The 12,812-nt window shown below is 42.0% G+C and overlaps 1 protein-coding gene across 12 annotated transcripts in view; it reads right to left on the bottom strand.

The window, feature by feature from the left end:
- GIGYF2 (GRB10 interacting GYF protein 2) overlaps window positions 1–12,562 on the bottom strand; it is a 78,621-nt gene extending 66,059 nt beyond the window's left edge. For 11 of the 12 annotated variants that reach the window (XM_027464459.3, XM_027464461.3, XM_027464465.3 and 8 more), the window contains exons 1-2: window positions 12,433–12,562; window positions 143–221 (exon numbers count right to left, since the gene is read on the bottom strand). In XM_027464459.3, the coding sequence (XP_027320260.1) occupies window positions 143–183 (41 nt within the window). In that variant the 5' untranslated portion in view covers window positions 184–221; window positions 12,433–12,562. Of the gene's footprint in view, window positions 1–142; window positions 222–11,458; window positions 11,486–12,432 lie in introns of all 12 variants that reach the window. The other variant, XM_027464460.3, reaches the window with a different exon arrangement.
- Window positions 12,563–12,812: the final 250 nt, after the last annotated feature.

Below are 12,812 nucleotides of genomic sequence, written 5' to 3'. Positions count from 1 at the left end.
AGCAGTAAGGAACAAAGGCATTATATCCCATTCAGTCTTATAATCTACCCAGTCTCACCAAAGGACTGAAGTCCATAACAGTCTTCAAAAAATTTAGATAACGTTCTTGAGTCACATAAAACCGGAAAAAAAAACAACTCACCATTCAGGCCCAAAGTTAAGTGTCTGAGTTTCTGCTGCCATTGTTTCTTGTTCTACTCCTCTTTCTTAAAAGTGTGAACCTGAAAAATAAAAATATTTAGTATGAGAACAAGATTAATACAGTGCTCCGTAAATACTCCAATGTGCCCTGCCCATGGCAGGTGGGTTGGAATTAGATGATCTTTAAAGTTTTACCAACCCAAAGCATTCTACGATGCTGAATTTCTTTCCAATAAAAAATATGCCTGGTCATGCAAAAAAAAAAATCACTATGTTTTTTTTTTTTTTTTTAAATAAGAAATCCATTCCAGCTAACACAAATTAATTTACAAGTATGGGAGCAACTGCATCAAGATCTCTTGGTTCAAATTCCTCTTAGCAGCTCAAACAGGTCACTGGATCAGTGGGGTCCAAGGAAACAATTTGTACAAGCAGCCTCTTGTCAAATCAGTGATTATCACAAGACAACCAAACATGGAGAATTTGATGCATAATCCTCTCTGTGAGAGCAGTAATGCTTAATTAACAGAATTGCAGCTTCCTGACAATAATAAGAGGATTAAGAACAACACTAGAATTACAGCAAGAAAGATTGGCCAGTTGACTGTCAGAGTATTCAATAAGTTTCCACTGTTCATTCTTGAAAAATAAGCCTCCTAAAGATCGAGTATAGCCAATGCAGTGACATCCTCCAAAATCTGCAAGCAGATGATAGTATTTTTACTTTCTTAGATTTATTTAGCTTTATTAAGCAAAATATGCACAACTTCAGACATCAGTTACTCTCACTCCTATTGGATAGGTTCCTAAAGCACCTAAGTGAAGGTCAGCTGAAGTTCCTATATATCAGGAATACATGGACAATGGCAGACAAAGCCATACTGGATGGAAAGGTACAAGACCAAAGCTACGTGGTTTTCTCTATGAGAAGCAAGTCCAGCCACATTGTTGTGAAGCAGTGGCTTTTGCAGTAAGAAAACAGCTCCTCTTTCCTTCCAGCAACAGCAAAATACAAATGCAAAGAGGAAGTCTTTGTTTTGTTTTTAATATCAAACTCACGGTAGCTGAAGCCAGTACCACCCCCCCCCTTTCAAAAAAAAAAAAAAAAAAAAAAAAAGGATTTGAAGCATTACCTACAGAAACTGGTTGATTAGACTTCAAGAGACATAAAGACAGATGGCAGGGAGGGAGCTTTGCTCTATCAGAATTCTGTTCCTTAATAGACCTAAGGACTAAATAAGGAGCTTGGTAAGTTCGTCTGTACTTTGCATGAAAATGTGATGGAAAAGAAAAAGGCAGATAAAAGCAGAAAGGGCATTAGTTTCTGAAGAAGAGAAAGACAAAACTGAAGTAAGCGGTTTTCTAATGTATGTACTGCTGAAGTTACTGTACTAAAAGAACGCCTAAAAATTAAAAGCCTGAAATTTAAAAAGTCTAAAAATTGCTCAAATTGCTTGGGCAGACCTCACCAGATCTTTTGGGCACAGACACTAGAAATAATTGCAAAAATATTACAAACATTACAAAAAATACATGAGCCAAATGTTGTTTGGCAGGTTTAAGCTGCAGGAAGTGTTGCAATTATTTATGTTTGTAATAATTTGCAAAAAAATACAAATGCACAATACTTCTATGTAACAAAATGGGATCATCACTGCTTCATGCATCAGAAGGTAATACAGATTAGAATCAAAGTAAGCAGCTAGTCTCAGAGGCCTAATTTGAGATTATTTTCATCCGCCTTTTTTGTTTTAAAGCAGCCAAAACTCATTAAGACACTGAAGACAAATACATTCATCAGTTCCCCAAATCAAACTTGAAAGGCGAAGTCAGGTGACTAAAGAAGATGCGCAACAGGCACCCGTGAAAACATCGTGGGGCAGTTCAAGAATATAATCACGCACACGTTGGAAGAGAGAAGCCCCTGAAAACCACCAGTAGTGCACTGCTGCGTTGAGTGGACATCTGTCCCATTGCATCCTGTGGTGCCTCTAATCCTTCTGCTGGGGAGGGTGGAGGAAAGGAGCTTCAAGACCAACCCATGTGGATCACCAGAGAAGCTGAAATTCTTAGTTCCTAACACTGAAGTTAGTGCAGCATCAGTAGTACAAGAAAGGCTAGCACTGAATGTTAAACTGCAATGAAAACAGCTGAAAAGCGTCAGATAAAAAGATAATGAACTAAAAAATGGTTAATAACAGTTTGCTGGTTATGGACCCCCTGGACCTTACCCCTCTTCAGCCTTCCTCAAACCTGAAGTTTCTTTCTCTATTAGACTCCTCAAAGACTGCTAGTCTCATCCCACTGTGCTGCAAAATAGTTTCCCTTGGTCTTTTGACCACCACAGCTTCAGTTTGGGAACCAAAGCGTGGTGACTTCACTGTCTTCCCTCTATCACGTTCAGGTACGTTACCTTCTCCCTTGAAGTTATGCCTGTAAGAATCTTGAATTGAAAGACATCTGTAAGTGGATGAAATTGTAGCTGAACAAGAGAAAAAAATAACAATAAAAACACTCAGATCTGTAGATTTGAGGTTTAACGGGTGAATTTACTCTAATAGGCAGTATTACCCAGAGATAAGACATGCATGGAAGAGAAATTACAGGCAAAGCAGCACTCTTGAAAAGGAAGCACTCTGGAAACAGATACTGATTTGGAAGAGGGGGCCAAGATGACACTCAAGAAAGCTGAGATGCCAAGAAGAGCACACTGAGCCATGTCAAAGCAGACAAGACAGGGAAAACAAAAACTCTGTGCTGCTGCTATCGACTGGTTCACAAAGTGGCAGTCAAAAGCTGTGAGCATAAAAGGCAAAGTGGAGAGGAGCCTCTGACAGGGACTGCAGAGCACCCGCAGTCAGCAGGTTAAGGAGAAGCTGTCCTAACTGGAAAGGCAAGTTGGGATGGACCACGCGATGCTCACACAGAGCAAGGAGTCAGGGTGGAGCAAGAAAAAAAGCGAGGGACTAAGAAACGCAGGACCTGATCATTCGTTCATTTTCAGCTCTTTTGACCAAGGATCAGGTCTTTGTCTAGTTAATTCCTTAGGATCTAATCTTCCATGTAATAATTAAAATGTTAATTTGGGTCTTTTTAAAAAAAATCTACACTGTCTCCTTACTCATCAAGGATGACAAATTACAAAATATGCATACATAGCTATTATACTTCCTCCTTGCTATAATTCGATAAGGTTTAGCCCCTTTTTGAACTGCAACAGTTTTGTAAATTAAGATATTTTCCAAATTAATGGCTACTGATTGAGGAATCCACACAACCACAGTTTTTAGATGGACAAAGAACATATAGGGAGAGTCTTAAGTCTGAACAAGAAATTGAGGCCACATTTGGATGAAATCCAGTTAGTATCACTGGCTGGGCAATACTACCTGAGGATTTCCCACCACTGCTCCAAAGGACAATTTTTTGGTCAAGATTTTCTTCAAATCGGGTCGGTCCTTGATCCAAGTGCAACCCTACCAACAGTTGCAGCTTTCCACATCAGTTTTGGGGAAAACATAAATTGGAATTCCTTCCTAAACTGGAACCAAGCCACGTTTTCCTGGGGCACTACTGCAGCCACAGACTGGCTACCAGCACACAGGACTGCAAAAAGAAATCACCAACCCTGGACTGGCCAGAGGAAAAAACACTGGTTCTACCTTGTCAGCAGCTTAGTGCTCTGGAAGTCAGAAGTCCATCCACTGAGCGCACACAAAATGTAATCCAATAATGTTAAGCCTTTAAGTGGCTTTCCCTTGCAATTAACAGGTGGTAATATAGGTAGAGAAGTTTTTATCAGCAACACTAATTTCATCGGTTTGCTTTAGGTATAATATTTTAGCAAGCTTGTGTTTATTATTATTATTCAAGTTTTCTACTTAGGATCTGACAAATCTACTGAAGCTTACGCAAGTATTGGCTTCAAACAAGTTCAAACTTGATTCTATCAGATAGATTTGTGTTAAAACACGTAAGAAAATATTTCAGTTCAAAAATCTAAGGGCAGTTTTACAACTATTCTGGCACATTTTGGCCGTGAGCTCTATTTTGTTAAAACATGTAGCTATTTAACAGCTATCTAGGCAAAAGGCTGCTTTTCAGAAATGTTGAAATATTTGAACTACCATGTTCTCCAGCCTTTGCACAACCTCTGGATTTTACACAAACCAGTCACTTTAAGGCTCATCCCTTACTTGTGGGTGCCTGAGTTAAGATTTTCGGGAAATGCTCAATTCCTACAGCTCCATTTCAGAATTTGGCCACTTTGTACTACACGGCAACCAATCTCATCAGGATGCGTTGCTGCCTGCAATGGAGATGCACAGCCTTAACATCCCAAGTTTGAGGCTACGCAACAACTGCATATAGGTCTACCCATCTCATCTCTCCTACAGTTAAAATAATTAGATTTAGGCTGTCATTGCAATTTATAGCATTGGGGCTGCTGCTTGCTCAGTCTTTTTTTTAATTACTGTTATTAACTTTGCAGACCTAAACTTTGGCAAAGCATACACAACTAGCATCCTTCATGCACCCAGCCATTTTATTCTGACATCACCAGCCGTTTGATCTAAGATGTGTAAGTATCCTTTCCTTCCTTTTCAAGGTAGCTCTGCTGCTACTGTAGGTTTGAAACAGTTTCTTTAACTAAGAAATTCACTAAGAATATTTGAGACCCAAAAAAAGTCTAATGCAAGCAGATTTAAGAGCAAGGAATTGGGTTTGCCTAAAACATGGAACAGGAATTTAACAGTAGTGCTCCACTACACAACAGCAGCATTACAACAGGACAATAAAACTTCACATTTGCAATCAGCTAAAGAAAGCATCCACCAGGCACTACTACAGCTAACTAATTTCAGGGCCATTAACGGTTGGAAAAAAAAAACAAAACACGTTAGCTGAGCATTAATGCTGATTTTCTCTAATTCTTGATAAATCAAAGAAAATCCAGAGCCATATGCAAGCAAGCTTTTAAAGTTTCAGCACAGTGGTAAACAGGATGACTCAGGTAGCTACGCTATCAGTCTGTTAGATATTAATCATAAGCTAAAGCAGACAACACTGATTAAAGGACACTGACAGAATTAAGGCCAACCAGCATGGATTTACGGAAGGTACTCAATCAGAATATACTTTAAGAGTAGACATTTCACTGCTCGAGTAGCTGAAATAAATTTTAACATCTGCAGGACATCTCAATTAAGCACAATGCTAAAAAGGACAAAGTCATCCAGAACTGCCTGATAAGTCTCAAATCACCATAATTTTTATTTTTTTTTTTTAAAGACTTTCAACCTTCTCTTTTAAAGAATCTACAAAAACCAATCTCAGAACAGAAAATATTCTCAAAATACAGAGAGAGTACAAATGTAAGTAGCTATCCTAGACTGCCATGGAATTTGTAACAATGGCTCACATTACTTCTAAATCCCAGGGATGATGAGAATGGGTATGGTAATGGAAATGACACATCATCAATAAAACCATCATGAATTATTCAATTACTTGGTCCAGTATAGCAGGTTGCACTTAATAGGGCCAAGCATCCAATCAAAAGACTCACGAGCAGAAAATATAGGTGATGTACAACAGATGCAAGACTACTCTGGAAAAACAGAGTCCTTAAGCAACCTGAGATTTATGACACTGACCAGCTGAAAAGGAACATATGATACAACATGGACTAGAAAAGCTAATACAAAACACTGAATAAAGAAATAAGGAAATGCAGAGCAAAGAAGTATACTGCTTTCAGTTCTATTTTCAATAAGGCCAGAAGGCTGATAAACCAGGTGTTCAGAAACTGATAGAACATGACAGATATGCCTTACAGTGAAAAAAAAAGACAAAAAAAATCATCTAAGCTCTATTTATTGATCTTAAAGAGCAATTTAAGAAATATCTTGCTCAGTCTATGAATGATCATGCAGTAAAAAAGGCTGAAGACCCAGGATTATCCAGAGAATGGACTGAAGCAAGAAACTCAAGAGATAACTAACAGAGTAAGCTGTTTCCAGGTCAACACCAGATGATTTTCTAAAAGGTATGTTCTAGTTTAAGCAGGAAATTAATCAAAAAATCCATTACTCTTATTACACGAGATGCCAGACAAGTCATAGTAGTCCCTTCTGACTTAGTGAGTCTTTATCCTCATAAAGGGAGTGAATTTTTCAAGCCCTATCTACCCACATGCCAAGAAGTTTTCCCTAAAGGAATAATGTCTGAGCCATCCATTTCTCCAGAAACTATACCTCTATTACAGTTGCATTTTCAGATCTCTTTTAAAGTCATGTCTTTACTGTCTCAAATCAGTGCATAAATCTCTCAGCAATTTCTGGTCAAATACTGCCTGCAACATTCTCAAAAGGTAGCACCAAACTGACCAGCTTCTGCTCACTTCTACATTCACCAAAAACTTCAGGGAACACTGCAGCTTGCAACGTGCTTCACCACTGTCAGAAATGACCAACACAACAAGTAGGAACTAAAGCTATTTTGGGATAGGATGACAAGAGATTACAGAGACCTGCACACCTAACAAAATTCCAAGAAAAATAAAGCAACAATTAAATACCGCGTTGCCAGATCGTTTCTGCCTTTCCTACCTATTGTGAACTTGGTGGTTACAGGAAGGGTAGAGAGTTATCCACTTCTTGCTTCACCTGAACACGAGCAAACATGAAAGCTTTTCCCCGTGTGTCAGCCAAAAAGCAGTGTGACCTCCACCTTTATTACAAGACCTCAGCCAGAGGCAGACAGCAGCGATTAAGCTCCAAGCAGAGTCAGGGGACCACACCCTTGGCCCTGCCACTGGCTGGAACACAAACCACTTCTCCTTCCAAATCCTGGCCCAAAGCTCTGCCAGCACTGTTTCCTAGCCGAAAATCACTTTCACATCTGTCTCTACCTTGTACATAGAAAATCTGCTGCTAGGTAAATATTTAGCTCGTGTTATTCCACAGAGTGTTACAGGTCAGGATGCCGAGTTTGTCTACCTGCTTCTGGTCAAGTGCTTCACCGCCAGTAGCAAGGCTACAGGAATGCAACCAAGAAGTCAGTGCAGCATTTCTCTCCTGCTTGTCACACACATTACACAGCCCACGTGTGTACCTGAAATGGCAGAGCACAGTTTCAGACTACATCCACTGAATTAGCCTGGGCTGTTGTGGTTTTCTGGTTTTGCTTTCATTACCATTTCTACAAGCAGTTTCTTTGGGCTTTGTAGAAATCTTCCCTCCCTGCCTGCTCCCTTAAGGTTTCCTATGCATGCAGTTCTGAGATGTCCTATACTCTAGAAAAAATAATATTCAATAGTCAGAAAGTGTCAAATAAAGAGTCTCAGCAAAGAGAATTAGTATGTGTATCAGACTGCATGTGTTCATCAACCAGGAAATTAGAAACTACCTTGTTACTACATATGAATTACTTGAGTTTTTAATAGCTATCACTTTTTTTTCTATTTATGTTATTATTACTAAAGGCATTCACTTGCTTTGATCTAAGAACTGTATCTTTGTAAGCTAATCTGTGATGCTATCCTGATCCTGTGCCTTAGGATAACCTAAGTAGAGAAAATGACATATTCAGATGATTCAGCATTAACTGTGACTAGTAAAATTTCCACTGGTTTTAAGGGTAGTTAAACCAGTCCTCTAATTTATTAAATCACATTATTAGTTGTTCATACTTTCAAGCCTTACCAGGTGCTGTTTCCATGATCAGCCTCTCTCATTTCTATCGCACACATTATCCAGCCTAATGCTTGACACCAGCCCTGCTGTGAGCAGGCAGCCACCAAAGGCTGGTCTCTTCCAACCTCTGCTGTCCTCTGATTCTGCCATACATGGCTCACAAATCCCAGTTTGTAAATCCATTACTTATCAGTCACATCAACTCCTTGACACATCTATCCATTCATCACCACAAAACTTCACCCAAAGTGATCTGTATATAAAGTTTTCCTTCTGTTCCTTCCTATCTGAACTGACACACTGCCATATCCAAACCACAGATCTGCTTTTATCCAATCTGATCTACACATGTGGAATTACAGTCTCTGAATCTCCTTGTAACACAAACCAGCATCTTTAACATAAAATATTATCAACATTATCAACAGAATATAATGCATTCCAATTTATCGTCAGTGACGGGGGGGGGGGGAAGTATTTCTGTACTGAATGAACATGGTTAAATATGTGGGAAGAGGACAAACTTCACAAAGTACAACGCATCACGCTTACTTTCACTACTGTAACAGCTCTTTAACACGCAAGAGTGTATTTCCAACCAGTTTATTTTCCTGACATATTATATGTTAAGTTCACTTATCTGTTCATAATGACAAGTTAAATATACAATAGACACTGATGAGGGCATCAAATAATCATTCTACCTCATTTGCCTAGATCCTTGAAAACATACAGCCAACAAGAGAAAAAACTGATGCACAGCTTCAATAATTAGCTGAAGGAATCAAAGACTAGAAAGCAATCCGAAAGGTACTGTCAACAAGACGATATTTTGAGACAAATTTTCTAAATGACCATCAAAATTACTCACTGACCTACATAATGACTCCATTACTTCTACAGAGCTCCTAGAATCCTTTCTGCTTTTCTCCAAAATCCCGAGGTCTAGATATCCAGCTTCTCCGTATTACAAGCTTTAAGGATTGTAGTAATAGCTCATTCCTGAAAACAGACACTGACTTCACACTTGCCCAAAGCCTCAGATGCATCAAAACAATTCTACACATTCTTTCCATACAAAAAAAAAAAATCTAGCAAGAGGGCACTATATTTTTCAATGGGAGTCACATTTCTTGCAGACCTCAAGCCACTGCTGCAGTGTTACTACCTTCAAGGACTGTTTAACCACTTTCAGAAAGAATGGACTGACAGCTAGCTCTGTAAGAAGAACTGGGCACATTTTGTTGATTTTGTAATCAACAACACTGTGGCAATCCTACCTACCAAGAAAGCAATGCAAAGATCTTGGTCTTCTACAGTCCCCTACTACCAAATGAACTAAAGATAAAAAAATAATGACACTCACTATGATGAGCTACATTTTTACGAAGTATATGTATATATTTATATACATATATATTAGTATGTATACACACACACACTACCACCAACCACAAGAGGGCCAATGTGGTATAGACCTTGTAATTTAAAGCACTTAATTCTTAGTTCCATCCACAACTTAAGTACATCTTGAGTAAACTTGCTAGGTTTTCTGTTCAGGTGGTTTTCCGTCACGACCAATCTTTTTGGCAGTCAAAAGATGTTCAAGACTTGACTGCAACAGAAGAGAGGCAAAACTATGCTGCAAACTGACTTCATTCTCATCAACTAACATTTCATAAACCTAAGTTTTCAAGTGTCACTCATTTCAAAGGTCAATGTTTATACATAAAGCGCCTATCACCATATTGATAAACACTCATTGGAACAATTAAATCAATTGTCATTTGTCACAATTAAAATCAATTTATGAGAAAACCACCCAAAGAGAGTCCCTTTCAACACAAAGGCTTCTTCAATAACAAAGAGAAAATAGGTTTTTCCTTACCAAAACATCTGATGGGTCTTTAGCAAGATATATAGAAGGAGAAAGATCAGGCCTAAGCTCTTGTTTGTGAACTGTAACTCTGTTGCTCAGTCCCTTACCTCTTTCTAGCTCTAATCATTAAACATAGCTCATCTCCTCTCATCTTTGAGCAGCACTAAGGAAAAAACAGAAGTATGACAAAAATGCTATGGAAATATATATATATTTTTTAACTCAGACTGTGAGAAGATTTAACTTCATAGTTTAAAAGCTCTAAGACAGAATTTTAAAGACCTCAGTGAAAGAATAAGAAACGTACATATGACAGTTACTTGAACTTACAAGATCAGACAAAAGTAGGCAGAGTCAAATTTCATATTCTTGTTATTGTGAACAAAAAAAAAATCTGAAGAGCTGAATGCCTGAACCAATTCAGAGGAGGGCAAAAAGGGGAAGGAAGAGACAATGGTTCAGATGCCTTGCTCATCTTCATAAATTACTGTGCACTTACGCTTCCCTTACATACTTACATAATTACAAAGATCTTTCAGCAGAGGCATGTAGTAGCAAACAACCTCTTCAGCCAGTCTGCGTAGCTACCCCAATGAGATGATCTATGACTGACATCCAGCCTGTTTTTAAATCAGGTAACTACAAATCTTAGAAGCACTACCAACATTCTTCTTACATTCAGGTTTAAGAACCTCCAGTATACTGGAGCTTCTTGGAGCTCCTTTTAGGCAACTGGCTTTATGGGATATGGGTCAGCAAGAGTAGAAGATGAGATGCAGTAGTATTTAGTCTGAATTCCTTAAAGCAACCTTCCTTTTCCATCCCCCTCTTTGACACTCCAAGTCTTCATCAATCAAGGATTTAACAGCTTGAAAGATGAAGTTGTAAAGATATCAACTCTGTATTTACAAGCAATTCTCTCATGTCAGAATAAAAAATCACATTTCTCATGTAACGTATTGTTTTGTTCTTATTTTAAAACACGGACTCAAGGAAACATTCAGAAAAGGTCCTAAAATAAATACTGGAACCAACTACCCCCCCGCATGTTCATGTAACCAGGTACTGGGAGATCCCAAGCAGCTCTTGAAATTAAGAAAGCCCAGTATTCACACACAACGTCGTCAGATACTGAAAGGGGCTATCAAAACCTCAGCGCAAGAATCAGGTCTTGCTGGAACTGACAGCTTGCATTCAACTTCCATGCATAAATCTTCAGCTTCTTTTTAATACGGTTGGCCATGAGACAGAATCTTTATTTTCAGTCAGATACAGCGAGGAACTAACACCAACACACATGACCTTTGACATCAGGTAACTCGGAGAACGTGTGCCTCTAAGAGCCTGGTGGGTAAAGTGGGTACAGAGTAGCAATAGACGCTCCAGTGTTTCTGCTGATCCCCCTAGGACTGATTAGGGCACACATTTCTACCTTGACATCTGCTAACTGCTCAAAGAACGCCTTGCCAAGGGAATGACAAGAATACCAATACCTCACAATACCAAACATCTAATTTATTGGAAGTCACCACCCAATAACAGAGCTCAACAACACCAGAGGAGAGCTTTTGTTGGTGACCGCAGCAACTGATTTTGTTTACGTATCCAAAACACCCCACTGTCCATCTACCAAGCGTTACATTGAGGAAAGAGCAAATGAGTTTATGTTTACTACAAAGCTTCTTAAAAACAAAAGCAACTGGCAGCATTACAGGGAAAAGGAAAAGAAAATTACACGTACTTGCCAGGAACTTGCCCAAGTCAGCTCCTGAAGCAAGGAAATAGAATGAGCAGCAAGAAGTTAGACAGAACATAGACAGAAATCAGAAGTTTGTTCCCTTCCCACCCAATAAAACACACCTGTAACAATTACAGTAAAAGATAAAGCATCGCAGCAGCAAACCAATGTTAATCTGATGGTTACTGAGAAAAACATAGGTTTTATTTCAGAAGTACTACTTGGCAGCACCTCCTTTTGGCCTACACCTTGTCCCACTTCAAAGTGCAATTACACAGAGCTGAAAGAACGGAAACTGCTTTGTTGACACTGAAACTACTTGTCTTGGATCAATACCAAATGTACACAACTGTGATCGATGTGCTCTTCGGGCTACCAAGGCCTCGCCACTCAAACACTGCCGGTCAGCGCTGCCCGCGACACCCCGCTGCCCGGGGGGCACGGAGGGGCTCAGGGCTCCCTCCTGCCTCGGCCCGGGCACCCTGACAGGGCCGGGCGTGCCCGGAGCGGGGCAGGAGCTGCTCTGAGGGCGCACCTGCCCGAGGCACGGGCAGAAAGCGGCGCAGGCCGCCGGGCTGGGAGGGGACGGGCGAGCTCACGCAGGTCAGCGGGAGGGGACCCGGAGCCGGGGCGCGACCGCAGGGCCCAAAGAACCCCCGGGCGGCCCCTGACAGGCTCCAGCGCCCGCCCCAGAACCGCGCGGACAGGACCGGGCCCGCAGCCCCGGGACAAAGCAGGGCCGGGCCCGGCGGAACCCAGGGCAGGGCGAGCAGGAGGGGCCCGCACAGCCGGGCCGGGCCGGGCCGTGCCTCCCGGTAGGCCGCGGGGCGCCTCAGGGCTGCGGCACCCACGGCGGCCGGGAGCCGGCGGCGAGGCGGGCGCTCGGGCCGCGACCTGAGGCGCGTCCCGCGGCTGGGGGGAGGCGGCGGGGCCGGTGGGCTCGGCACTGGGGCGCGGCGGCGGCGGGGCGGCGTTACCTGCGCTCCCAGACGGAGAGACCCGCGCGGCCGCCGCGACTCCTCGGCCCCAACAACACAAGATGGCGGCCGCGCCGCCACGCAACGTCACGTGAGAGCAGGCCCCGCCCCCCCCGCCGCCGCCGCGGGACCCGGATGCCCGGCGGCCCCGCCCCCGCCGAGGCACCGCCCGCGGCTCCGCCGGCTGCGCGCGCAGCCTCACGGGAGCGCGCCCCCTGCTGGAGGCGCGTGCACGCTGCCCCTGCACCCCCCCTCCGCAGGGTCCTATGGGAAGGGGCGGGCCCGGCCCCAGCGGGGCGCAGGGCCCTGCCTCAGCCCCTGCCCGGCTCTGCCCTTTGAAGTCCAGCGGGAGCTCAAAGCGAGCTTTTTTTTTTTTTCCC

The sequence above is a fragment of the Anas platyrhynchos genome, chromosome 9 (genome assembly GCF_047663525.1).
Source record: "Anas platyrhynchos isolate ZD024472 breed Pekin duck chromosome 9, IASCAAS_PekinDuck_T2T, whole genome shotgun sequence".
In the NCBI taxonomy this organism is placed as follows: domain Eukaryota; kingdom Metazoa; phylum Chordata; class Aves; order Anseriformes; family Anatidae; genus Anas; species Anas platyrhynchos.
Note: the sequence above shows the minus strand (reverse complement) of the source record. Positions and strands in the feature narration are given on the sequence as shown.